Source organism: Leptonotus elevatus, chromosome 14 (assembly GCF_054856555.1).
Source record: "Leptonotus elevatus isolate MCC_2025b chromosome 14, RoL_Lele_1.0, whole genome shotgun sequence".
Lineage (NCBI taxonomy): Eukaryota > Metazoa > Chordata > Actinopteri > Syngnathiformes > Syngnathidae > Leptonotus > Leptonotus elevatus.
In genome coordinates this window covers 5,205,957-5,229,450 of record NC_141252.1, presented here as the reverse complement: position 1 = coordinate 5,229,450, position 23,494 = coordinate 5,205,957, and the positions used below count along the sequence as shown (strand labels likewise).

The following is a 23,494-nucleotide window of genomic DNA, read 5'->3' as shown; positions in this document are numbered from 1 at the left end:
TGACAAGTGGAGTTGTTTTTGTGTAATTAAGCTGCTCTTCTATAAATGTGTTAAAAAAATGAAGCAAGTGTTAAACAAAAATGAACGATAACAAAAGGCAAACACAGCATAACAACTTCTCCCGCCTCTGACCTGAATGTGAAGGAATTGCTTTATTTTGGTTTGCCAATGCATCATTGAAAAATAACGTGAAACTTATGTTAAAATGCAAAATGTATCATGTAATAACGTGATATTGAAGCTTTTTCTTTTTCTGATGTGTCAGCTATTCGCCCTCTGTAAAAAGTATTCTTGAAATGTTGTCATTGCAGTAAAACTTGAGGAAAGTGCTGCTGCTTCCACCTAGTGGTGACGACTGGGAAAACTTCCCTCTTGCCAATGGACTATAAGCCACGCAGGAGGCGGGACTTCCGACTTCCGGCTTTTCACCCATCAACTTTGTTTCCGCTTCCGGTTTGCGACGTGTGGGCCGCGTCCCAGTACTTGCGCTTCCGCCTTTGTGCCCCTCGGCGTTCCCGTCGACGGGTGCGAGCGAGGCTGCGAGTGTGCAGTGTCTGTCGCGGTGTCCGGAGCATTTCAGATAGTTGAGACGCCCTCCCGCCGATGAGGGGGGCGCGCGGTTGGGTTGGGGTGGGTGCGAGTGTCGGAACGCGGCAAACGGCGCTGATGTGTAAAACCCGGAAGGCGGAAGTCCGCGGCATCGACCTCATTGCGCAACCAAAGTGATGACATCATCGCCTCATTTGACAAAAATCCTTTTATTGTCACCAGTCCAACATTTTGCTCGTCAAACATGCTGAAGGAAGGAAAAGTCGACAAAAGTCCTCGCCAACATCGTCTTCGTCACTCCGCAACTTCCTGCCCAGACGGCAGGAAGTCGACGTCTTTCCTCGCCTCTGCGAGGGGGAAAAAAAATGACAGCGGTCGTCTTTGTTGTGCTTGATTGAAAAATGAATTCCACACTGTGGACGTTATCGCAAAAACCCTTCGGCCGCGCCCACTTTGGAAACCAACCAATCAGGAAGTCTCGTTTTGGGAATCGTACCTTTCCCACCGGTCCCGCTCCTCCGGTTGCCGTGACGACGGCGCACTCCCGCTCGGTCTCAAGGCACTTGAGTGTCATGGCGAACGCACCCCGAAGCAACAAAAACGCGGCCCACCGTCACAATCGGGGAAGGGGAGGGATCAAGTCTTTCCTGTGCGTGTGTGTCTTTCAGTTTGACAGATTGACCTTGGATGAGGGGTCCGCGGGGTCGCTGTTGCAAAACAACTGGGGAAAAATGCTAAGCTAAGCTAACGGCCGTCAGAGTCGACGTGGAACGCGGGCGCGGGGATAAACGCGTGGCGATGTCACCTCTGTCGGCCAATCAGAGTCAAGCTTAGGGTGAGGCGTAGCAGCCATAAGCCAGGCTGGCGGGGCGGGGCCAGCGAGATCAGGTCTGAAAGAGAGACAGATGACGTCGTTCGCATCTTCAGGAGGACGCGTGAAACAATTTGGGGAAAAAAACGTCTTTGAAAAACCAATCACACAGATCCTTCTTGAGCATTTTTCTTTCTGCTCACTCAGACCGAAACAGGAAGTGGCGCGCTCGCTTACTGTTGGACGGCGGGTCTTTGCATTGGCCCTCCTGGATGGTGACGTCATCGATGGCGATGTCGCCCTCGATGCCGGCGCCGCGCACCCCCTCCAGCACCACCTGACCAACGCGCACCACAACAGCGCTTAGCTTAGCCGTTAGCATGGTGCGGCTGCAGTCGGTTTTTGGACTACATTTTAAAGTCAATTGATATTTCGTAACACGGCCACGTATAAATATATATTTTTTTTAGAAGGGGGGATAATCTGACAAAAAAAACTCGCAAATTTGTGAGTTTATAAAGTGGCAATTTTTTTCCCTTGCTAATTGCAAATTAGCGAAAATTTCGCAATTTGCGCAAATTGCGATTTGTTTTTCTCTGAACATTACCCCACCTCTAAAAATGTTTTTTATACATGGCCCTAAAACGGTGTTGTAATTTTGCTAATCCAAAAAAAAAGAAAGTCAAATACACAAAATGGATGTCCGCAAATATAAATGTAATCACCTGGAAGTCGGCACTGGGGTGAATGTTGATGGCGGCGCGGCGCCATCGGTCGCCTTGGTTGCCGCTCAGACTCCACACCGATGCCTCCGACGCGCCTTTTTGCCGCAGGAAGACGCTCAGCGCTCCTGGTTGCCAGAACAGGAAGTTGCCGTGGAACTCGCGCCGACGCGACGCTAACCGACGCCATGCTAACATGCTAACATGCTAACTCACCTATGTGCTTGCCGTACATGTGGTAGTAGAAGGCCAGGCAGTAGGTGGCGCCACCTTTGGAGCCCGTGTTGAAGGAGGGCGACAGGAGGCGGGCCTTGTCGCCTTCCATCCTGGGCCGCGACGTCTCGATGTAAACGTAGTAACCTGCGAGACGCCACAAGCCGTCCGTTGAACTCAAAATGTCGTCCAATGAAAACACGGTTTATTCGCCGTGACAAATTGAATGACATCCCAAAAGGTCGGCAAAATCCAGCGGAATCGTCCTCCCGTGTTTTGCTGCCATGTGACGCATCCGTCGCGTGTGCGTGTTTAGAAAAGTGGATTTAAAAGAGCAGGCGGGGTTAACGGCAGCGCGATTTACAGGCAAAATGGGGAATTATTTGAGTGCGCGCGTGCGCGTGCATGTCAGATTAAAGTACTTGTATTGTTATGACCATGCACTTAATCTGCTTTAACGACACAGCCTCACATGTTCCCATTTCTTTTTTTTTCTGTGCTGAACACGCACGCGCACGCGCGCACACCCTTCAAATTGCTTCAATAAATTGACCAAATGTCGCAAAAATTCTGCCCCCAAAGCCAGTTTCGTGTCGCGGCATGAAATTTGCTCAACATGTCAATCATGAATGGACCCACAAAAGCCTTACAAAGCCATGGCCAGAAACACAAAGTAGCCATTTTAAAGTCCTTTTAAACGTTTGCAAGATGTGTTTGAATTTCTCTCAAATTCAGCCAAGAAAGCCAGCGACATGAAATTTGGTAGATCTGTCAATCACGAGTTGACCCACAAAAAAAAATAATAATCTCATGACATCAAGCACGAAAACAGGATCAATTTAGACTATTTCCAAATTTGATCCACTTGCTAGCAGGTTTGAAGTGTGTGCGTGTGCGTGTGCGTGTGCGCGACCTTGCTTGGAGCCACGACGGTCGACGCTGGGTCCGGTGTTGGGCGTGTACTTGGTGTCGCGGGAGGCGGCGCTGTGGCGCGTCCAGTCGAAGTCGTCGCTTTTGTCCTGAGAGAAGAGACACAAGGCCTCGTCCTCGAAAGCACACTGGAACTCCCCTGCGCGCGCGCACACACACACGCACACGCACAGTTTAAATCTCCCCAACATGATACCCTAAAATCTCCAGAAATACTTCCTACAAGTTATCTAAATACTCTCTCAAATGTACTCAAATCTATTGAAATGCTCACTAGAAGTTACTTAAATATTCTTAAATCTCAAATGTACTCTTTAGAAATTGACAACATACTCCTAAATCGATGTCAATAATCCCTAAAGGTAATCTAAATACTCTCAGACTCAAATATACCCTAAAAGTAACCAAACTTGAAATCTCCTCAAAATACTTGCTGCAGGTTCAAGTACTCCTGGATGTAATGGGAAACTCGAAGTTACCTAAACGCACTCAAACCTGTTAAAATATTCCCTTACTTAAGTAATTTTACATCTAAAATGTCAAATGTATTCAACAAAAGGTACTTAAATAGTCTTCCGTCTACAAATTAGGCGACGCTATCCAATGCCTCTCCTAAATATGATTGAAATACTCGTTGAATGCTTAATAACTCAAAGTTTTAAAAAGGCTGACTGAATAGCCTTAAAAAAAATAATTTACTTAATGCTTCAAAATGTATTGAACATAAAAACCAAAATACAAATTATACCTGATTAAATGTTTGAAAAAAAATTGAAAATGAATTATGGCATTCTGTACTCGAAAGCGAAACACAACAGAACTGTACTTTAAAAAAATAATTATGTAAAAAATGGAAGCCGTTGTCATTTGTAGATTGAATTCCGTGATTTCTTGGCCTGCCACTAGAGGGAGCCCACGTATCACACGCGAGCAATCTCTGGTTTCAACCGCAAATAGATCCCAAAATCCTGCCAATGATGATCCGTGAACGTGCGTAGGATTACTTTCATCAGATTACAAAAGAGTACTCACTGAGGTGTGGATTCACTGGCGCTGCGGGGGGAACACAACACCGGTTAGACACGCCTTCTTTCACCACACACACACACACACACACATTTGGGTTTACATGTCTAGTGGGGACATCTCACTGACATAATGCCTTTCCTGACCTCAACCAAAACCCAATTCTAAACTCTAAAACCTAAAAGTGTTGACCCTCAAAAAAAGGTCTGAACTTTCAAGTCGGTCCCCACAATGGTAGTTAAACATGGAAAAACACACTTGCATGGGCCCCACAATGTAGTAAAGACAAAACCACACACTCCCACTCCCACTCCCACTCCCACACTCTAACTCTCTCTCTCTCTCTCTCTCTCTCTCTCTCATATGCAAACAGGAAGTACCGCTGTAGGCAATGACGCGCTCGGTGGCGTCGCCGTCGCCGTAGCGCGTGATGGGCGTCAGGCGGACCAGGTAGGACTCGGGCTTGACCAGTTCTGTCAGGTTGTGGGTCAGCAGCTGCCCCTTGTGGATGTTGGCCTCCATGGGGATCTCCTGCTCCCACCAGCGGCCCTGCCCCACCTCACGCACAAAAACACACACACACACATGTTGTTCACCCAAGTTAGCATTAGCGCTAGCGCCCCCTGCTGCTCAGCCCATGCAGTGGTCATCGAGTAGAAGCACGCTGGTGCGCGCGACACCAGCCCAATAAATACAAGTAGTCTTCTTTTTGTATCTACTTGTCCTTGAGGGTCGCGCGCGAGTATTTTTGCGGCGTGAGTGGGCGGGGTCACCTGGCAAATGCCTAGCCTGTAGGCCAGGATGCGGTCCACGCCGGCGGGCTCCATCTGGGTCCACTGCAGCGTGAAGCCGTACGTGCGGGGCCGGTTCTGCCACAGGGCGCCGGGCGTGTCGTAGTAGAACTCGGGCGGGTGCGCCTTCCCTGGCGGAGGTACAACCCGGGATCGATTATTCATAGACGCACTTTCTGTAGATTTGCAAACGCATGACACCAAACCGAAACGTGTGCATGTGTGTGTGTGTGGTTTGGGGCTTCATTCTAAGTGTGTGTGTGTGTGAGAGAGGATTAAGGTCCGAAGAAGAAAAAGGAGAGTAGAGAGTGGCTGACTCAGCTGTCGCCATGGTGACAGTGACAGTAAAAAAAAGTGACAATTTATTCATCCAACTTCCTGTCACATTTTTATTCGGACTGCCAGCTCTCATCTGATTGGCTGCAGCAAAACTGACATCAGCGTGTTACAATCGCGACCTTCATCCTGCATCGTGACAGCGTGACCATCATCCTGCATCGCTCCCAGCACGGACCCCACCCTGACTTGAGTTCTGCCTCATGACCATCCTGACCTTCATCCTGCGCGAGTGCTGAGATGGCTTTTCCTCTTCAAAGAAGCGGTGCTGCAGTGCGCGGCGTTAAGAAGCTTAACTCAGGAAGTCTGTCAGCGTGCTGACAGGCAAACTCAAAAGAGCTTTTACGGGGTGGGGGACATGGGGGGGGGGGGGGGGTCTGCGGCGGGTTGCCTAAGATGTGACGCATGGAGACGTCGTTACTTCTGACGGGTGAGAAAATGACGACTCAAATCCTCACACAGCCACAATTTAACACTTCAAGTGGGAGGAGCTTAAAAAGCTGTGCGTGTGCGTGTGCGTGTGCGTGTGTCATTTAAGCCCCTCCGGATAAATGTCGGATCTTCTGTTACAGCTCTGTTGCGGATATTTTCAGAGAGGCTGATATTCATCATCAGCTCATGACCTGCTCGTGATGATGTCACTTGTAAACCAAGCGTCTCATTGGTCAAAAGTTTAGTTTACACTCGTGTGCGTGCTCAAGATTTGTCAAGTCACAAACAAGATGGTTGGAGTCAGGCAGGAAGTGCTGATTTAGTAACAGGAAGTAGGTTGAGTCACAGGAAGTGTGAGGAGTCAAACAGGAAGTGCTGATTCACAAACAGGAAGTGCCGAGTTACAAGCAGGAAATGTGTGAGAAGGCATAAACAGGAAGTGAAATCCGAGGTGAAAGTACGCCACGGTGCACGAGTGCCGCGACTAACCGGTGACCAGGAAGGTGCATCTCCCCGCTCCGGCCTCGTTGCTGATGTCGCAAGTGTACTCGCCGTATCCTTCGCGGTTGAGCGCTCGGACCTGGTAGTGCGTGTCGTCGCGCTGCTCGTCAAACTGCCCCACGGTCAGCAGGCGGGAGCCAAGCTTCCACTCGTAGCGCAGCAGGCGGGCCGGGTGGGCGCGCAGCAGCCGGCACGTCAGGGAGAAAGCCCGACCCAGAGCCTGGCGGACCTCCCAGAACACCGGCTCCACCGCCGGCGGGACTGCACGAGCACACGTGGCACCGGATTAGAATGCGTCGGGCAGCCGCGGGGTGTACGTGAGCGTTACCCACACTGCACCAGGAGCTGTATGAGCGCCTGTCGGGGTTTGACGTTGAAGCCGTTGTACTGGCTGGTCTGGCAACGGTAGGTCCCGCCCATCTCCCGCGTCACGTTGGTAAGCCTCAGGACGCCGTCTGCGCTTTCCGTCTGGGCGGCGTCCTCGGCCACCAGAGGCGGCCCCGCCGGCACCCCGACGGCTGTCCCAGCAGCCGCCGCCGCCGCCGCCGCCGCCGCCGCCGCCACCGCCGCCGCAGGACTCTCCTCCACGCGAGCCCACAGGATGACGGGCTTGGGTTTGCCCGACACCAAACACTGCAACTCCACCGCGTCGCCCTCCTGTGCGATGATGTGAGAGCGCCCCCTGGGCACCGTCAGCTCCGGAGGAACTGCAACCGCGTGCCAAAGGGTCCATTTCATGAAGTAGAACCAACAATCGGACGCGCCTTCCCCTCCCTCACCTGTGGTGGACGAGATGTTGACGTCGATGCTGATCTCGGGACTCCCGCCGTCCCTGAGCGACGCCACGCAGGTGTAGGTGCCGAAATCGGTGAACTTGAGATCAATGATGTCCAGGTTGGTGACGCCCGGCGACATCTCCACGTCGGTGTGCGTGATGACCATTCGCTCGGAGCTACGCAGCGGGCGGCCGTTCTTCAGCCAGCTGAACTGCAGCTCCTCGGAGGGCGTGGCCTCCACCTGACAGCTGATCTTCACCTCGCGCCCGATCTGGATGTGGTCGTCATTGTGGTACGGGTCCGGGGTGATCCAGAAGCGAGCCTTGCGCAGACCTGACCGACAAGCACAAACGACAAACAGGAAGTGGGTGGAGTTGCAAACGGCAATTTTGAGTCATAAACAGGAAGTTCACCGTCAAAACAGGAAATGACTGTAGTCTTTTTTTATATGAATAAAATAACAAAATGTAACAAACATTTTGGCATCAACACAAACAGGAAGTGGGTGGAGTTACAAACAGGAAGTGCTTAATCAAACAGGAAGTGTCTGTATTCACAAGCAGGATAGCGTGTTAGCGTCTCACATAGGAATGGACTGTCAATGCTGCTGGCGGCCATCTTGCGTTGCCGCTCACTGAGGCCGCCGAACTTGAATACATTGATTTTTTTGTGGCGTTTATTTTTGCCTTTTCAGTGAAAATGTCACCATGTATGACATTTAGTTGTACAAATTGTCCTATTGACAGTCCATTCATGTATATGTCCACAAACAGGAAGTGTCTGCAGTCACAAATGGGAAGTGGGTGGAGTCACAATGTACTTGTTTGTGTGCATAAATGTGTGTGTGTGTATGTAGGACTTTGTTTCTGTGTATGTGTTTGTGTGTGTTTGCGTGTGTGTGTGTGTGTGTCCATAAATAGTTGTGAACGCCTGCGAACATCGTGCGCGCATGTTGGCGTGTGCGTCACTTGAAGGTGCGTTACATAACGTGCATGCTCGTACTTGACAAGACTTCCTGGACGTCTTCCTGGAGAAAGTGTGAAGGAAGCCCACGGGTAGCCCCTCCCACTCTGTGGTAGCACAATGCGTGTGCGTGCGTGCGTGCGTGTATACCTCTGACCAGGATGTTGGTGGACTTCCTGGCGGCATTGCCCACGCTGTTGTCGGCCAGGCAGCTGTAGGCGCCGCCGTCGTCCACGCCGACGGCGGGGATGGTGAGCGTGCCGCCCTTGCTCACGCTCCTCTTGGGAAGCGGCTCGCCGCCGGGACGCAGCCACCTGAGGGCGGGAGGCGGGTCGCCGCCGGACGCCACGCACACCAGCGTCACCGTCTCGCCGGGGTTGGCCACCAGCGGCTCGTCCAGGAGCAGTTTGATGGTGGGAGGGGCTGGCGCACAAAAACACACGCGGCCGCCGTCACGTCACCGCCCCTGCCTGACGTGTGTGCGTGCGTACGCACCTGTCCTGTTGTTGAGGTTGAAGTGCGCGACCTTATCGGCGATGTCGCACACCTTCCTGACGGAGGCGATGCACGTGTAGTTGGCGTAGTCCTGAGGGCGGAGATTCTTCAACTTCAGGATCTTCGTCTCGCCCTGAAATACGAAATGGGTTGGACGGATTAGCATCCTCGCCGCCGAGGACGTGATTGGCCGCAACAGGATGTTGTGAGAGATCCTATGAGTGTGTGCGTGAGAATCAGTTAAGAGCGTAAGTGTGTGTTTGACAATGTGTGTCAATGAGTGAAAGATTGTGTGTGAGAGAGCACATGTGAGTGTAATAGTATGTGGGAGAGTGAATGTGGGAGTGTGACTTGGCGTTGACATGAGAGACAGGTCGGTGTGTGTGTGTGTGTGTGTGTGTGTGTGTGTGTGTGTGTGTGTGTGTGTGTGTGTGAGCGCAGGAGCGAGCGGCCACCTGCGTGAAGAAGGGCTCGTAGATGTCCACCCCGGCGTCCGCTCCCTGCGAGAGGACCTGGCGACCTCTCCTCCAGGTGTAGTGCACGGGCGGGTTGGACGCGGCCACGCAGCGCAGGAAGACGGTCCTCTCCACGTAGAAGAGCTCCTTGGCGTCGCCCACGCTTTGGTGCACCGTGATCAGCGGGTCGTCCAGAACTGCGCAAACAACAGACGTGCCTGACGCTCCCTGAAGGCAGCACTCGCGATGCCTTCAGGGACCTTTTTTTGACTACAAGCCGCTTGGGCTTTTGTGTGTCCTCACAGTAGACGTCAACTCGTATGGAGCGTATGGCGGGCGTCCCCATGCCGTTGTCGGCCTTGCAGTAGTAGCGCCCCCCCTGGTGGCGGCCGATCTTCTCGATCTTTAACGTGTCGTTGTGCGCCCAAGAGTCGCCTTGGCGCTCCGAAGCGCCGCCTGCTGTTTTGGTCCAGCGGACCTGCTCACAAAACAGGAAGTGAACAAACAGACGGGAATGCTGCATTCGAGGGCAGTCGGAAGTTGGACATATCCCACTTGGAGTCTCAGTGAACGTAAACAACAAAGATGGCCGATTCCGATAAATTGTTTGCTGTTCCGGTTAACGCAGTCAGTAGAAATCACGTTGGATTAATAAATTACTTTTTCCAATAATTAAATGGATTAATTATTACATTCAATATATGTCTATAATCGTGTAAATGTTTTGCCATTCACGGTTTTTCAAAGGCCGGGAAAACTCTTACTTCCCACTTTGACGAATGCAGCATAAGAGATCAGAATCGCAAGTGACCAAACAGTCATGCTGCATTCGAGGACAGTCGGAAGTTGGACATATTTCGCTTGGAATCTCACCATTCCGACCTCAAAGCGTTCAAAGCAACAAAGATGGCCGATTTCGATCAATTGTTCACTGTTCTGGTTAACGCAGTCAGTTACTTTTTCGAATAAAAATCAATAAAATATTCTATTAATTTTTTAAAAACTAAATTAAATTAAAATAAACATAATCGTGTAAAAGATGCCCTTCACGGTCTTTGTCCATTTTGCCGAGTGACGTCAGATTAAAACCCGCCAGTGAAGTCGGGGTCCTTTTTTGTCCGATTCACAAATCGGATGTACGAGTTCAAAGGGCGTTCTCGTGCTCACTTCCTGGTTTGAAGTGGGAAAACTCTTACTTCCCACTTTCCCGAATGCAGCATAAGAGATCAAAACCGCAAGTGATCGAACAGTAATGCAGCATTTTGTTCCTTAGAATTGTTGAGTTAGTTTAAAAAAGGGGGAGGCTGAATCAGAAACAGTTGACCCCGCCCCCGCCCCGCCCCGCCTATTTGATGCTGTGGCACGCTGACCTGCGGTCGCGGGTGTCCCGTGACCAGGCAAACGAGTTCCAGAGTTTCTCCTTCTCGGATGGTGTAAACTCGCTCGCTGTGTCGTTCCTCCTCCACGTTGCAAGCTTGTCCCGAGTGCACGATGCGAACTGTAGGTGGCGCTGTGGGGCACACGCACCACATTTTCACCTTAAAACCCGAATTGAAGACTTTCCGATTTTGGCTTTTTGCCTGTTGCTATGGCAACGCAAAGCTTATTTCCTGGAGCAGAAAATAATCAGAATGACATCAAGGTCACACCCATTCCTGGGGGGGGGGGGGGTCACACACACACACACACACACACACACACAAATGAACACGAACAAGTGCATGCACACATGTGGACACGCCCACGCACAGTAATCTCAGACCGACCCTGTGATTGTGAGGGCACCCAATGTCATGTGATCTGAATTGTGACGTCATCTCATGTAAACGAAAGTGAGGAAGACAAGCGAGCAAGAGGATGAAGGTGCAAGTGAAAGAAAGCAGGTAGGGGAGGGGCCGAGCGAGCGAGGATGTCCTACTTTGCCGCTTCTATTTTTAGATTTAGATTTTTTATTTTTTTGGTCTCTTCTGACTGCTGATGTCATCAAACACGCACACACACACCTGGCATTTCCCTGTGCCACACACACTTTCTACATGTGTGTGTGTGTGTGTGTGTTGACCCTGCCGAATATTAACAGCAGTGATGTTGTGCGTGTTGACGTGCGTGAGGTCATCTGTTTTGGAGTGTTAAGGGTGTCACACGTTCCCCTTCATCTGTGGCGCTGTTATGTAAGACGACCCCCCCCCCCCCCCCCACACACACACACACACTTTCTCGACCCCCTCCCTCACCCCCCCTCGCTTTCTCTCATTTTCTATTTGGGGGCCGAGAACGCCGCAGTCAGTCAGTGGGCCGGACAAAAATAACCGCCGCCGCCCCATTGGCTGGCGGACGCACACGCTCATGCATACGTAATGAAGCCAACAGAGGATTCAATGATGAATGGAAGAGCGGCGCGCACACACACAAGCGAGTGCGCACGAGCCATCCAGCCAATCAGAGAGCAGCACTGATGAGCTGTCAATCACAGCGTGAAGCGCGACGGCATGAGTGGGAGCCAATCGGAGAGGACTTGAGTGGTCACGTGACACACACGAAGACACAGAAGCGCGTGCGACTTTCTCGTCTTCGTGCCGCTCCGCCGATCTTTGCCATGACTCACGTGCGCGCGTGCGCGTGCGCGTGTGTTGCACTTATGAAGACCCTCGCTGACTTTTTTAAGCCTCATGACATTTGGTGTGCCCTGATGAAGTTTGTTGTGACCCCAAAGGCCGCATGAGGGCCGTTCTAAAAATAGCTCGCCACTCACTTCACGTGAGAAAATTTTTGGGGGAAAATGGAGTGAGCTGCATCTCATCTCTTTGCTTTTGTTTGCATTCCTTTTTTAAAAAATCACACTTGAGCAAGTGCAACAATTAATCGATAAATCAACAACTGCTTGATGATCAGCTTAACCATTTAGCAACTATTTGCATAATTGACAGCGATAGACGATAATTGCCTTGCTGCCGCGGACCGGAGCCCCGAGGCTGGGGAGGCGGCCGGCGGTTCGGCGGCGGTTCGGCGGCGGCGGCGAGCGGTGCGACCGTCGCGCCACGCGCTCGTTTCGGCCTCCCCTTTCCATTAGTTCACCACTAGATAGCGCTGAGTAATAGACAGGAGACCAGAGGTGCTCAAGTTGGGTCCTCGGGAACCATCCAGCCTGTTTTCCATGTTTCTCTCCGCTAACACACCTGATTGATGATCAGGATCGTGATCGAGCTTGCTGATGAGCTGACATGAAAAACAGGCTGGAAAAGGGCTCTAGAGGACCCAACTTGAGCACCCCTGCAGTAGACACTGTCCCTTTAAAAATTAAATTTAAAAAAATTAAATTTACCCAAATATTTCCAAAAAGGTCATTATGAACATAAGCAATATTTTTGTTCACGGTTCTTATACGGTCAAAGTTGGCCCAACATTTGGCAAAAACTGGACCATTTGTTTTGCCGATTCTACAAGAACTATAATATTGTCCGATGAAATCGAAAGTTGACGGTCAGGAGGGACGAAAAAGAACAGCCAACCGATGGACCAGATTACACATCTGTATGAGTGCAAAAATTGAAACTGAATTTTGTATGTTTTGGAGGGACTGGAACGGATGCATTGCGTTCCATTTATTTCATTTGGGGAAAGATGATTTGAGATACGAGTGATTTGCTCAAGGAACAAATTCAACTCACATCTCAAAAAGCCTTCTAACTTCTTGTCATATTTTTCTAGCATTTTGTGCTGTTTCGCTGAGCTGTCAGCGGGCATTTTGATGATGATGATGATGATGATGATGATGATGATGATGATGATGATGATGATGATGATGATGATGACTTGTTGCCTTGATCTGCAAACTCGTCATCAGCCGAACATCAACGTTGGCGCAGATGTTGGCGCCTAATCCCCCACGCACACACGCACGCGCGCCCGTCCACGTGGGTCACATGACCTCACACCGGAAGCACTCTTCTGACCAATTGCGTTCTGTGTCACTCCACTTCCGGTGCGTGCTGTGCCAGGTGACCTTGACAGGTGTTTCCCCTCACTGACGTCGCATGGGGGGACAGGTGCGCATGCGCATCCTGGCTACCTGTGGTTCCGTGCGCGTTCACGCTGCCAATCATCGCAAGGTCACGTGTGTGCGTGTGTGTGTGTGTGTGCGTGTGCGTTTGTACGCGCGCTTACCGTACACGCCCTGCGCGTGCACGCCGTGCACGAAGCCGCTCAAGAGCCACGCGAGCGCCACCAGCGGGCCCATCTTCACATCCTCCCTCCGGGACGAACTCGTCTGTCCGGCCTCCTGCAGCCGCTCGGCCCCCTCCTCCTCCTCCTCCTCCTCCTCCTTCTCTTCCTCCTCCTCCGCCGCCTTCTCCTCACCTCGTCCTCGTCTTCCTCCTCGTCCGAGCAGAGTCGTGCCCAGTGTCGGTGTCTCATACAATCATCCCAAGCGAACGCGTCCCCGCCAACGGCCCCCCCGTGCACGTGCACGCCGGCCGGCCGGTCAGGTGGTCCTGCTCATCCCGCAGGAGGCCGGCGGGTGGGGGGGGGGGGGGCGTGTGAGGAGAGGCGGCTTCAAGCGGCTCTCCTTGCTGCTGACATTGTGGCCCCCCCAAATAAAACTGAAAGAAAAAGAAAAAATGAGCCGTTGGGAAGCTCTGGCGTCCCGGCTGACCCTCCGAGCGAGTCCTGCGGCGGGTGCGAAGCTCGGCGTCCCTCCCTGGCGCCGAATCCCCTCAGCGCATCCTCCGGTCCGGATGGCAGCGGCTCGTCGCGCTCCGTCAGGTCGCCGAGGGGCGAGCAGAGTCGGCCTGAAGACGGACCAGCGCTCCGCTCGATCGCTCGCTCGCTCGCTCGGTGCTGGTGGATTTTTACCGGTGAGACGTCAGCGAAAGAGCAAAGTGGCCCGCAGTGGGCTACCGACGTACTTCCTGGGTGGATTTTCACAATAAAACGGCCGCGTCAACGCTGCGCTATGATCTGGAATCGAGTGGAGCTATACGTGTTGAAATGAATTTGAAATGTATGAGATTCATTCTCTGCATTTGAGCCATCCACGGAGGGAGCGGTGAGCAGCAGCAGGGGCCGCGCTTGGGAACCATTTGGTAATCGAACTCCCACTTCCAACCCTTAATGCTGAATGTCAAGCAGCGGCGACAATGTCCCATTTTTTTATAATCTTACAACCTCCCAGTCTCAGGGCGGACACTCACTAGGCCTCTAAGCTAACTTAATTATTCAATTTTTATTTGGATGGAAAAAGATGAGATGATGAGAAATGTTGTCAGGCCCACCTCGTCCAATACGATCCCGTGTACTCTAGGGGGCGCCAAATATCGACTGAAGGGATTATGACAATTTAGCGCCATCGAGTGATGAGATAATCATTCATTTAAAAAATATATATAATGGTCGTTTCTCAAAATACATTTTTGTCCGTACTTGCATCCTTGTGATGTCTTGAGACGTCATCAGTCGCGGCCCAAGTACTGTTCCAATTGCAAATACGCAAAAAGCCACGAGGGTCGAGCAAAGAACGGACGGAATACCCGGATGTTCCTCTTACGGCGAGTTTCCTGGTTCTGACGCATTGCCGTAACTGTACCACGTGACTAGATGTTATATCATTACGACTAATATATTAAAGAAGTATCATTTGAAATTATACATGGGATTTATCCAATTTAGGATTATATTATATTATATAAAACTATGTTACAGCTATAAAAAAAAAAATTTGAATGTATCATATTTAATATATATGAATATATTTATATATAATATTGTAAATTGCAGTTGTTAAACTAAGTTGTGTATAAAAAAGTAGTAGATTGAATAAAGTTGTGCTTTTGTTCACGCTCATAAGGAGAGGAATATTTCCAAACGTGATGCTGGTGAGGTTAAGAACGTACTGTGTGTTTTTCATGTTGAGAAACGGCCAATGTCATTTTTAAAAAATGGATCACCACAATCCATTCTATAAAGCTGCCTTTGTTTCACAAAACATTTTGCCCCACAAAATGGCGCTGCTTTCACTCACTCACGTCCATTTTGCGAGCCCCACAAACGCGTAGCTCGACTTTGCTTTCGTCATTTAACTGAACAACAACGACGACGCCAGCGTTGCAAAGCAAGTTCAAGGTTGTGAGTTCGAGGCCCGCACTTGTCCCTCACGCAAGATGCTGACTAAAAGCCATCGACTGTATTTATGAATTCTGAGTGAGTCAAGAGAATAGTTCATGACTGAATGAGTTATTTGTGGAATGTAATAAAAAGTGAGGCAAACTTTCCTCACTTGATGAGTTTCCAGGTTTGGAACCCGACCCCTTGTTGAAAACCCTAATCCTAATTTGAAGCCCCATTCCTGTATTGAAACCTTCATTTGAATCTTTACTTCTTATCTGTTGCTCCAAATTAGTCTTGAAACGTTAATTGTGCCTTGAAACTAGCATTTGTTACCTAACTTGTTTCAAACCCTAATCCTGTCTTGATAGCCCACTTTTAAATCCGAAAGCCAAATTTCAAACCCTAATCCTGTTTTGAAACCCTTAAATGACGCCTTACTTTGCTGGCCTGATCCAAGATTGATACCCGAACCCTTATTCATAACCTTAGTTCTGTTTTGAAACCTTGCAATTAATTCTACATTCAGTAAAGTTTTCATTTTGTGTCGTTAGAGCTTCATTTCACTCCCTTGTGGACGAGTCAGTTTCATCTGTTTCCATGGTAACGCTCAGTGTGGTGGTAATGGTCCAATCATCTTTGTGTGTGTGTGCGTGCGTGCGCGTGTGCGTGCGCGTGTGTGTGTGTGCGTGTTAGACCTTCCTGGAGAGCCCCTATCCAGCTTGTTTTCCATGTTTCCCTCTTGCAGGACAGCTGAATCTAATGATCAGCTCATCAGCAAGTTTTGCAGAAACCTGATAACGATCCTGATCATCAATCAGGTGTGTTAGTGGAGAGAAACATGCAAAACAGGCCTAGAGCATCCTCAGGCAAGAAGTGTTTGATGATGATAATAATAATAATAATAATAATAATAATAATAATAATAATAATAATAATAAGTCCAAGATGAGGACATCATGAATGACGCAGATGATGAAGCACATGATGAAGACCTCATTTTTACTTCTTCTTGCGCCCCCTGCAGGGCAAAGACGAGACACTCGGGGAGGAGGCGTAACCTAAAACGAAATAGTCAAGTTTCCATGCAATTGTTTTGATTTTTTAAGCGAATGTACTGAAAATGAAGAGGGGACTTCGCCGCTACACATCATAAAGATGCGTCCGCCAGGAAGTGACTGCGCCGTGTGATGACGTCGTATGAGTTTGCTTTTGTAATTGTTGATCAACCGTAGCGTTTCTTTGCTGCTTTCCATCTCAGATAGCATAAATATTCGCTTCTTGAATTCATTCCAAAAAGATTTCCGTTTCGTCGTCCCCCTAAACATACCTTACTTTATCGTGTGACTTTGCTCTGGGACTACAAACGTACGTGTGACGTAATATCCGGTCTCGCCAGCCGTTATTCGCAAAACCTGTTCCCATCGCCCAAATTCGCATTTTCCTTTTTGCCGATACGCTTCAAAATCCACCCCGTCTAAGCATAAAACCTTTTTTTTTTGCAAATTTTGGGCCCTTTTTCGAATTTCGAGCGTTTCCATTCTGTTTTATTTTCGCATTTTTTTTAAAATTTGCATAAAAATGAGAGGATGTAAAGTTACCCAACTAATGCAAATGTATTTTGTTAGTCTGTAAGTTGACTTGTTCGTCGATGTGTCCTGACATTCACTGGCGACCAGTCCAATGTTTGCTCTAACTGGATGGCGACCAGTTCAGGATGCATCTTTGCCTCTCACCGGGTGTCAGCCGGGATCGCCTGCGGGTCACCTGAACAAACGAATGATGGAAAAGATGAAAGAATCAGCCTGACAACCAAGTCGGGCGACAAGTTGGCGCCACCTGCAGGTCACCTTAATATTTATTTGTCCTTTTTTTTTCCCCCACCACACGAATAAGGAGACACAAACACAATGACGTCACACGTTTAGCCGGCATAGGGAAACTTGAGCAGCACCGCTTGGCCGGCGCCCAGACGCAGCCTGGCGGGGTCCACGCGGGCGCCCGCCGTCAGGCCGGCGGCGGCGGGGGTGGCGAGGACCACCTCGGCCAGCGGTGGAAGGGCCCGGTGGCCCGGCTCCAGCTGGGCCTCGTCGGCGGCCCAGTTGAAGGCGGCCAGGAAGCGAGCGTTCTGATCCCACGAGCGGACGTAGGCCAGCGACGACGACGAGTTGACGAGGGGCACGAAGTCGCCGATCAGCAGGGAGCGCTCCTTTGCCCGCAAGCCGCTCAGGCCGCGCACCAACGAGCGCCACGAAGCGCGGCGGGTGCGATCCTCCTGGAAGGAGGGGGGAGGGGGGGGGCATAGATGACATCATCGTCTTCATTTCAAACTTAACCTCCTCATCAACATCATCATCTTCGCCATCTTCATCCTCATCATTGATGATTAACACAATCCCCCTCCTCATCTTCACCTTCATCATCATCACCATCTTCATCCTCCTAATTATCCTCATCCTCATCACCATCTTCATCATCTTCCTAATCAACCCCTTCACCTTCATCATAATGTTCTCCTTCCTCATCCTCATTTGGGATCCGTTACCTTGAGAGTTGCGTTAAGCTCCTCCTCCTCGGGCGAGTCCCAAATCATTCTGGGAAACGTTGTGCCCTTCAAAAGACAAAAAAATAATAATAAAAATTGAAAACATCTCAAGTCATAAAGTCATTCTGAAATTGAATTCACTGCGTTAATTGGGCTCATTTACATAAACCAAATGTAAAACATTACCATGCCACAGCCAAAGGTAAGCAGAGCTGCAGCGTTAACACGGACAGCAGTCTCTCTGGGGCCACCTTGTGGCCACAGGAGGAAGCGCGCTCACCTCATTCATCAGCCCGATCTCGTCGCCATATTGGATGACGGGCGTCCCGGGCAGCGTGAAGAGCAGCAGCTGGTAAAACGCCACCAGCGTCGGGCCCACCAGCGAGGCCAGGTGGCCCGGGCCGCGCCCGCCCAGGTTCCAGGCCAGCCGGGTCGGAGCGTGGGCGGCGTACAAGTCCAGGACGGACTCAGCGAGCTGAGACGCGTCTCCGTCCAGGAGGACCCCGGACGTCAGCAGGTCCACGCCGGTGGACGACAGGAGTGCGGACACGGCCGCGGACGAGCGCTGCTCGGTCGTGCCCATCAGAAGTCTGCGGGAAGGAAGGACGTTGTCAGCGTAGACATTTTTGAACACTGGCGAGGACGTGTTGGCACTCTGACCTCCTGGTGGGCCGCTTGTTGGTCCCGTTCTGGACGATGGCCCGGATGTCGGCCCACAGAGACGGCACGGCGGCGGCCACGGACTCCACGTCCGCCAACTGAACGCCGTCCACGCCCTCGCTGAACCAGAACACCAACGCAGACTGAGGACACAAACAAAGAGTCAGGGACATGTCGGTGCCCCCTGGTGGCCACAAGCTCCTCCTCTCGCTCTCTCACCTTCAGCTTCTCGGCCACCACCGTCACGCTGGCGTTGGAGAACCAGGAGCCGCTGGAGCCGCGATAGTTTGGAGTCAGATCCAGAACCACAAAAATGCCTGAATGCACCAGGAAAGATCTTGAAGACACGTTTGCATTTGAAAAGTTCCAGGAACCGCTTAGTGCTTAGAACCAGGGCCAGAGCGACGAATCAGCTCTTTTAACTCATCTCAAAAACGTACAAATAAAGTTTTTTAATAATTTGTCCTTCACTACCAAAAACGTATTTATATGTTTTTTATGTTTATTATTTTTGGGTTTTTCTTGTTTGTGCTGTCAAATATCGGGCACATAAAGACGAACGCCTCTTTTGTGCGTGTGCTCACCTTTCCTGTGCGCGACACGCAGAAGGTCCTTGAACTGCTCCAGACTTCCAGCGTCAGCTGCGATCTCCTGAAAATTCAGCGAGGCGGCATCGTCGGGCGGGGCCACGTGAACCGGCCCAATCACCAAACCCTTGAAGTTCAGCTGGGACAAGGCGTCCACCTTCTGACGCACACCTGACACACACGCAACAGCGTTAGCTTAGCACGCAGAATGCTAACACGGACAAACACAGGCGTACCAATGGTTCACCCCTCCCACCGAGACCAATCGGCCCAGTTTAATTTGAATTAATTTATTCATTACAAAATGAGCGACTCAGCAAATACGCGGGGGCTCATTTATTCCGCGAGATCTTTGTTGGAGTGCAGCACAGCATTGGATGTGCCGGGCGCTTTGCCACATCCAATATGGCAGCCACGCTCAAGGCGGGCGGGGTCTGTTGGCCATTACCTTTGATGTCTCCGGCGGGGGTGAAGGCGCGCACGCTGGGCACTTGGTAGAGCGCCCCCCGGTTCCACCAGTTGGTGGCGGGCAGGTCCCGGCAGCGCGGGGCCTGCAGGATGAGGAGCACGGCGCCCCCCAGCATGCCCAACCAGCCCAGCCAGAACAGAACCAGCAGGGTCCAGCGAGTACGCACCCACCTGAAACAGGACACACACAAAAGAACACGGCCGTCAGATTTGTTTTGCCGCCAAATATTACAATCAGCTTTAGTACACGATAAGTTTATTTATTTGTATTTTTTAGTGCTCACAACACAATTTTCACATGAGAAAGGAATAATTTCAAGTTCCGTTTGAGGTCGCTGGCAGATTCCTTTGCGTGTCTTCTAAATCACGATGACTGCATGCGCTTTCGTATTACAGGCGGGAACTCTGCTCGCTGTTGGGCACTCTTTTCTCACTTTTTTCAACCTTTTAAAGGATACAAATATGTGGTGGCGAGTTTTAGATGTATGTTTTTGGGCGGGAGCCAAATTAAGAGACAAAAACAATACTATTTGCTTTCTTTTGCAAGTAGGAATGGAACAATAGGGTTTCAATTATTTTAGTCATTTTAGTTTTCCATCCACCCATTTTCATTCGAATTTTCAAGAAATGTGAAAATGAATGGAAACGGCAGAAATTCGAAAAAAAAAAAAAAGGCCCAAAATTGCCCCCCAAAAAATTACGCTTAGAGGGGGTGGATTTTGAAGCAAATGGAACCCTAACCCTCGGGTGTTACGAACGTGTTTCGAGTTACGAGCGTGGTCACGGGCAAGAAACAAATCCCATGAAATCAAAACACAAACGCTGGTTCCACACGAAACTTGGACTGGTCGCATTTATGCCGATGAAAGACCGAGAAAACATCTCGCTCTTGTGATGAATTCCGAAATCGAACATTCGATGCGCGTTCTTACCCGGGCGTGCCGGCCACTCGCATCAGCTCCTCCTTGTTGAGGCCGGTGAACTTCTCCTCTTGCTCCTCTTGCTCCATCTTCACCTTCACGCAGCCGTTCTTCTCCGGCTGCTCTTCTCCGGCGTCTCCTGCAGCTCCGTTCATGGCTTGCTTCTCCTGCTTGTCCTCTTCCTCTTCCTCTTCCTGTCGCTTGTCCACGTCGGGCTCGTGCCGGCCCAGAAGAACCTCGCTCGCGTCGGCCTCCGTCGCATCAGCATCCGCAGCCTCGTCGGGCTGCTTCAGCGTCGGCGGCGTCGGCGTCGGCGGAGCTTCCTTCGCTTCGCTCGCCGCGTCCTGCTCCTGCGCGACGGACTGGTCCCGGTTCGGGGTCGGGTCTTCGTTCTGGTCCATGCTGACTCCGGTTTGGGGAAGCAATGAAAGAGACGAGATGAGACGAGACAATGGTGGTGCTCGGCGGACGTTGAGGATGAAGATAAGCGCGGGGGTGCTGCGTTCAAGTCCGTCGGGAACACGGCCAGCATGAACGTTTCGGTCATGATCCGTCAAACATTTACCATATATATATATTTTTATATATATATACTTTGGTGAATACATTTCGATTGACGTTTCTTAAAGCGTGGTAATCTATAATTATTAAAAAAGAAGACATAGCAAACTGAACTAAAAATACTGGCGCACAGGTTTCTAATGTTACCCTGAATGCATCATATTTTGAACAAGGTTTCTTTTCTAGCGCTCCTAACCTGACGTCATAATATTCTTGATACACCTTGAAAACTGACCCGCCTTCAATCGAGATCCAAAAATCTAAATAAATTGAAATTGTTCGAAGATAAAATTCAGTGTATTTGATGGACCTCTAGCGGCCACAGGGTGAATCTACAGCGCAGGCCGACTTTGAATAGTTTGGAAACACGTTCTTATTTAATGCATTTGCTTTATTTTCACGACTTTGGAGATTCTCACTGAAGGCTTCAAAACGATGTTTGGACTGATGCGGAGTGACGTATTTGACAAAAACTAAAGGTGAACTAACTGAAAAGATGTTTTCAATGATGGATTCTTCCAAATCGCCATCCTTTGCTCTTTTTGCATTCTTACCTGTGGGAACTCCTTCAAGACTTTTGGAAAACCCTTTCAGGTCGTCGACGACCTGTTGAAGCTCATCGAGAGAATGCCAAGAATGTGCATAAAAAGTCATCTGAGAAAAAGGTGCCTATTTATTTATTGATGTATTTATTATTTTCACGTTTTTTTTTAGTACATCACTCCACATGTGTTTGTTCGTTGTCGTCATCGTTTTGATGCCGCCAGTGAGAAACTGCAATTTACTGTACATAGTTATGAAAATAAAGCCAATGAATTGAATGAGAAGGTGTGTCCAAACTTTTGAGCTGTACTGTACATCAATGAGATCCAAAATAAAGACTTGGATATACAGTAATAAAAAAAAGAAAGAAAAATAAGTCATTTTATTACAAACAAGATGTTGTTGCGAAGGACAGAATCAGGAGGTGAAGTCAAGAGGACGAGCTGTCACTCAACAGGCTGCTGCGCACGTCCTTCCATCGAAGAAGCTGACTGGCCAACGTCTCCACTTCCGAGGCCAGAGACAAGAGACGGCAGACGGACGTGTTCTGACACAAACATGGAAAACAAAACAACACACGGCAAAAAATAGTTGTTCAATTAAGCTAGCAATGAAATACAAATAAACATTTGAAATGGCAATTATTTCATTATTAAAATAAGGTATTTTACAAGACATTTTAATTTAAAGTTTTATGTCGCTCTTGCACTAGCATTATCGCAGCTAATGTGCTAGCCAGCATCAAGCCCATCCTCAGACCAGCATGTCCTTACCAGCTGATCCAGGTTGTCGGCGGCGCCAGCGCGTCTGCGGACAGCACTCGTCTTCTCGTCCAAAGTCTCCACAAAGTCCATCGTCGTGTGGACCACTTCCACCACAAACCTGAAACGTCAACAACACGCTGCTGGTCACGTGACCTGCTGCCAACGCAACACGATCATCTTGAATGGCCAAGCACGTCTGATGCGGAGATGGACGGTACCGGTGCAGGTGGGCCGGGACGGGCAAGTTGGTGCGTCCCAGCGGCCTGGTGAGTCGCTGGGCCAGAAGCTTGTGGTCCTTCAGGACTTCCTGCAGGTGAGTGCAGAGCGTCTGCAGCGCCTGCAGTCTGGCAGCTGACGAGAAAGAAAAAGTTCTTCGAGAAGGTTCTGATCCCAAACCAATCAACGCACGTGCGTTCGTGTGTGTTCTTCACCCAGGTAGAACGCATGCGTGACGTCGCCGTTCTTCTTGTCCTCCTTCAGTAGCTCTGCCTCCAGCTGCAGCTGCAACACAGGAAGTGAGGCTTGATGATGTCATCACTGCATGATGAATCAAAAACGTCTGCTCTACCTGCTCGAGCTCTTTCTGCATTTTGATTCGCTGCTCAGTTTCATGCAGCCGAGAGGAGAAGACGGAGCTCTGGGATGAGTAGGCAGATTGTTGTTCCTCCTGTCAGTCACGTCACTGAGTTAGTTGACTCAGTTAACAGCTAGTTTCAGTAGCAAGCGAACGACCGAGCAAAGACTTAACAGGGCAACATGCTAACCTGAGACACGGCCCCGCTGGTCACACAACTGGACAGTAGTCTGGCTGATGACGTCAAGCCGAAGGCAGACACGGTATGTTGAGGCATCTGGGGACGGAAACTATATTGTGACGTCACGCCCAAGCACGTACATACACATTTGATCGGTTGAGGTTTGCCGGAGTACCATTTTGAATTGACTTAAGATTTTGGCCTTGGATGTCATAAAGTCCTCAGCGCTAACATTTAGTACGCACAAAAACACAACATGTCTTCAGAATTAATTGAATGTACACAACTAAGCGTCTGATAGAATAAATATACACAACGAACGATTTACCGTGAAAACAACAGACTTCTTGGCCGCAGCAGTTAAAAGCTCAACATTTGACAAACATTTGTTGAAATTCGAGCCCGCCGCCAGACGTTTTGAGTTTCCGTTTGGCTTTTTCTTCGTGTGTTACTGTGTTGCGAGACGGGATAGAAGTTCCACAGCGCCCCCCAAACCGAAGGCCAACGTGAAAACTGCACAGTGACGAATAAATTCACGTCAATGCGTGACAGCTCATTTAATCAAATGGACAAACTCTAGACTGTTTAATTA

The 23,494-nt window shown here is 49.9% G+C and overlaps 3 protein-coding genes across 7 annotated transcripts; all 3 read right to left on the bottom strand.

Moving 5' to 3' along the window:
• Positions 1–739: 739 nt before the first annotated feature.
• On the bottom strand, positions 740–14,531 carry mdga2a (MAM domain containing glycosylphosphatidylinositol anchor 2a). Of its 2 annotated transcripts, XM_086094726.1 has the most exons (17): positions 13,165–14,529; positions 10,371–10,510; positions 9,304–9,478; positions 9,001–9,197; positions 8,546–8,678; positions 8,201–8,473; positions 7,091–7,420; positions 6,644–7,018; positions 6,300–6,572; positions 5,025–5,173; positions 4,632–4,809; positions 4,258–4,278; positions 3,209–3,364; positions 2,299–2,442; positions 2,086–2,210; positions 1,598–1,697; positions 740–1,439 (listed from the first exon to the last, which is right to left on the bottom strand). In XM_086094726.1, the coding sequence occupies exons 1-17, from the start codon at positions 13,235–13,237 to the stop codon at positions 1,351–1,353; spliced, it is 2,931 nt and encodes a 976-aa protein (XP_085950852.1). In that variant the 5' UTR covers positions 13,238–14,529; the 3' UTR covers positions 740–1,350. The 2 variants fall into 2 exon arrangements, with proteins under 2 accessions (XP_085950852.1, XP_085950851.1); XM_086094725.1 differs by having other exon boundaries at positions 6,644–7,420; positions 13,165–14,531.
• Positions 14,532–16,916: 2,385 nt separating this feature from the next.
• LOC147162713 (amino acid transporter heavy chain SLC3A2-like) lies at positions 16,917–20,790 on the bottom strand. Its single transcript, XM_086094874.1, has 8 exons — positions 20,292–20,790; positions 19,340–19,530; positions 18,889–19,062; positions 18,524–18,621; positions 18,305–18,447; positions 17,925–18,234; positions 17,645–17,710; positions 16,917–17,374 (listed from the first exon to the last, which is right to left on the bottom strand). Exons 1-8 carry the CDS (start codon positions 20,678–20,680, stop codon positions 17,024–17,026), a joined length of 1,722 nt encoding a protein of 573 aa, XP_085951000.1. The 5' UTR covers positions 20,681–20,790; the 3' UTR covers positions 16,917–17,023.
• A 710-nt stretch (positions 20,791–21,500) lies between these two features.
• haus2 (HAUS augmin like complex subunit 2) lies at positions 21,501–23,378 on the bottom strand. 4 transcript variants are annotated; one of them, XM_086095161.1, is made up of 8 exons: positions 23,231–23,378; positions 23,078–23,129; positions 22,912–22,998; positions 22,716–22,814; positions 22,579–22,648; positions 22,366–22,498; positions 22,157–22,265; positions 21,501–21,930 (listed from the first exon to the last, which is right to left on the bottom strand). In XM_086095161.1, exons 2-8 carry the CDS (start codon positions 23,114–23,116, stop codon positions 21,814–21,816), a joined length of 654 nt encoding a protein of 217 aa, XP_085951287.1. In that variant the 5' UTR covers positions 23,117–23,129; positions 23,231–23,378; the 3' UTR covers positions 21,501–21,813. The 4 variants fall into 4 exon arrangements, with proteins under 4 accessions (XP_085951287.1, XP_085951288.1, XP_085951289.1 ...); XM_086095162.1 differs by lacking the exon at positions 23,078–23,129 and having other exon boundaries at positions 23,231–23,359; XM_086095163.1 differs by lacking the exon at positions 23,078–23,129 and having other exon boundaries at positions 22,716–22,829; positions 23,231–23,337.
• Positions 23,379–23,494: the final 116 nt, after the last annotated feature.

What these genes read in the sequence shown, in the direction of transcription:
- mdga2a (XM_086094725.1), bottom strand. Translation starts at nt 13,237, where the DNA reads ATGGGCCCGCTGGTGGCGCTCGCGTGGCTCTTGAGCGGCTTCGTGCAC. An exon ending in ACAGGCTAGGCATTTGCCAG is followed by an intron (nt 4,810 to 5,024) that starts GTGACCCCGCCC and finishes TTTGTGCGTGAG; the next exon opens with GTGGGGCAGGGCCGCTGGTG. An exon ending in CATGTACGGCAAGCACATAG is followed by an intron (nt 2,211 to 2,298) that starts GTGAGTTAGCAT and finishes TCTGGCAACCAG; the next exon opens with GAGCGCTGAGCGTCTTCCTG.
- haus2 (XM_086095161.1), bottom strand. Translation starts at nt 23,116, where the DNA reads ATGACATCCAAGGCCAAAATCTTAAGTCAATTCAAAATG. An exon ending in TCTTAAGTCAATTCAAAATG is followed by an intron (nt 22,999 to 23,077) that starts GTACTCCGGCAA and finishes TTCCGTCCCCAG; the next exon opens with ATGCCTCAACATACCGTGTC. An exon ending in CACGCATGCGTTCTACCTGG is followed by an intron (nt 22,499 to 22,578) that starts GTGAAGAACACA and finishes CTTTCTCGTCAG; the next exon opens with CTGCCAGACTGCAGGCGCTG.
- LOC147162713 (XM_086094874.1), bottom strand. Translation starts at nt 20,680, where the DNA reads ATGGACCAGAACGAAGACCCGACCCCGAACCGGGACCAGTCCGTCGCG. An exon ending in GCGTGTCGCGCACAGGAAAG is followed by an intron (nt 18,622 to 18,888) that starts GTGAGCACACGC and finishes TGGTGCATTCAG; the next exon opens with GCATTTTTGTGGTTCTGGAT. An exon ending in AGCTTAACGCAACTCTCAAG is followed by an intron (nt 17,375 to 17,644) that starts GTAACGGATCCC and finishes CCCTCCTTCCAG; the next exon opens with GAGGATCGCACCCGCCGCGC.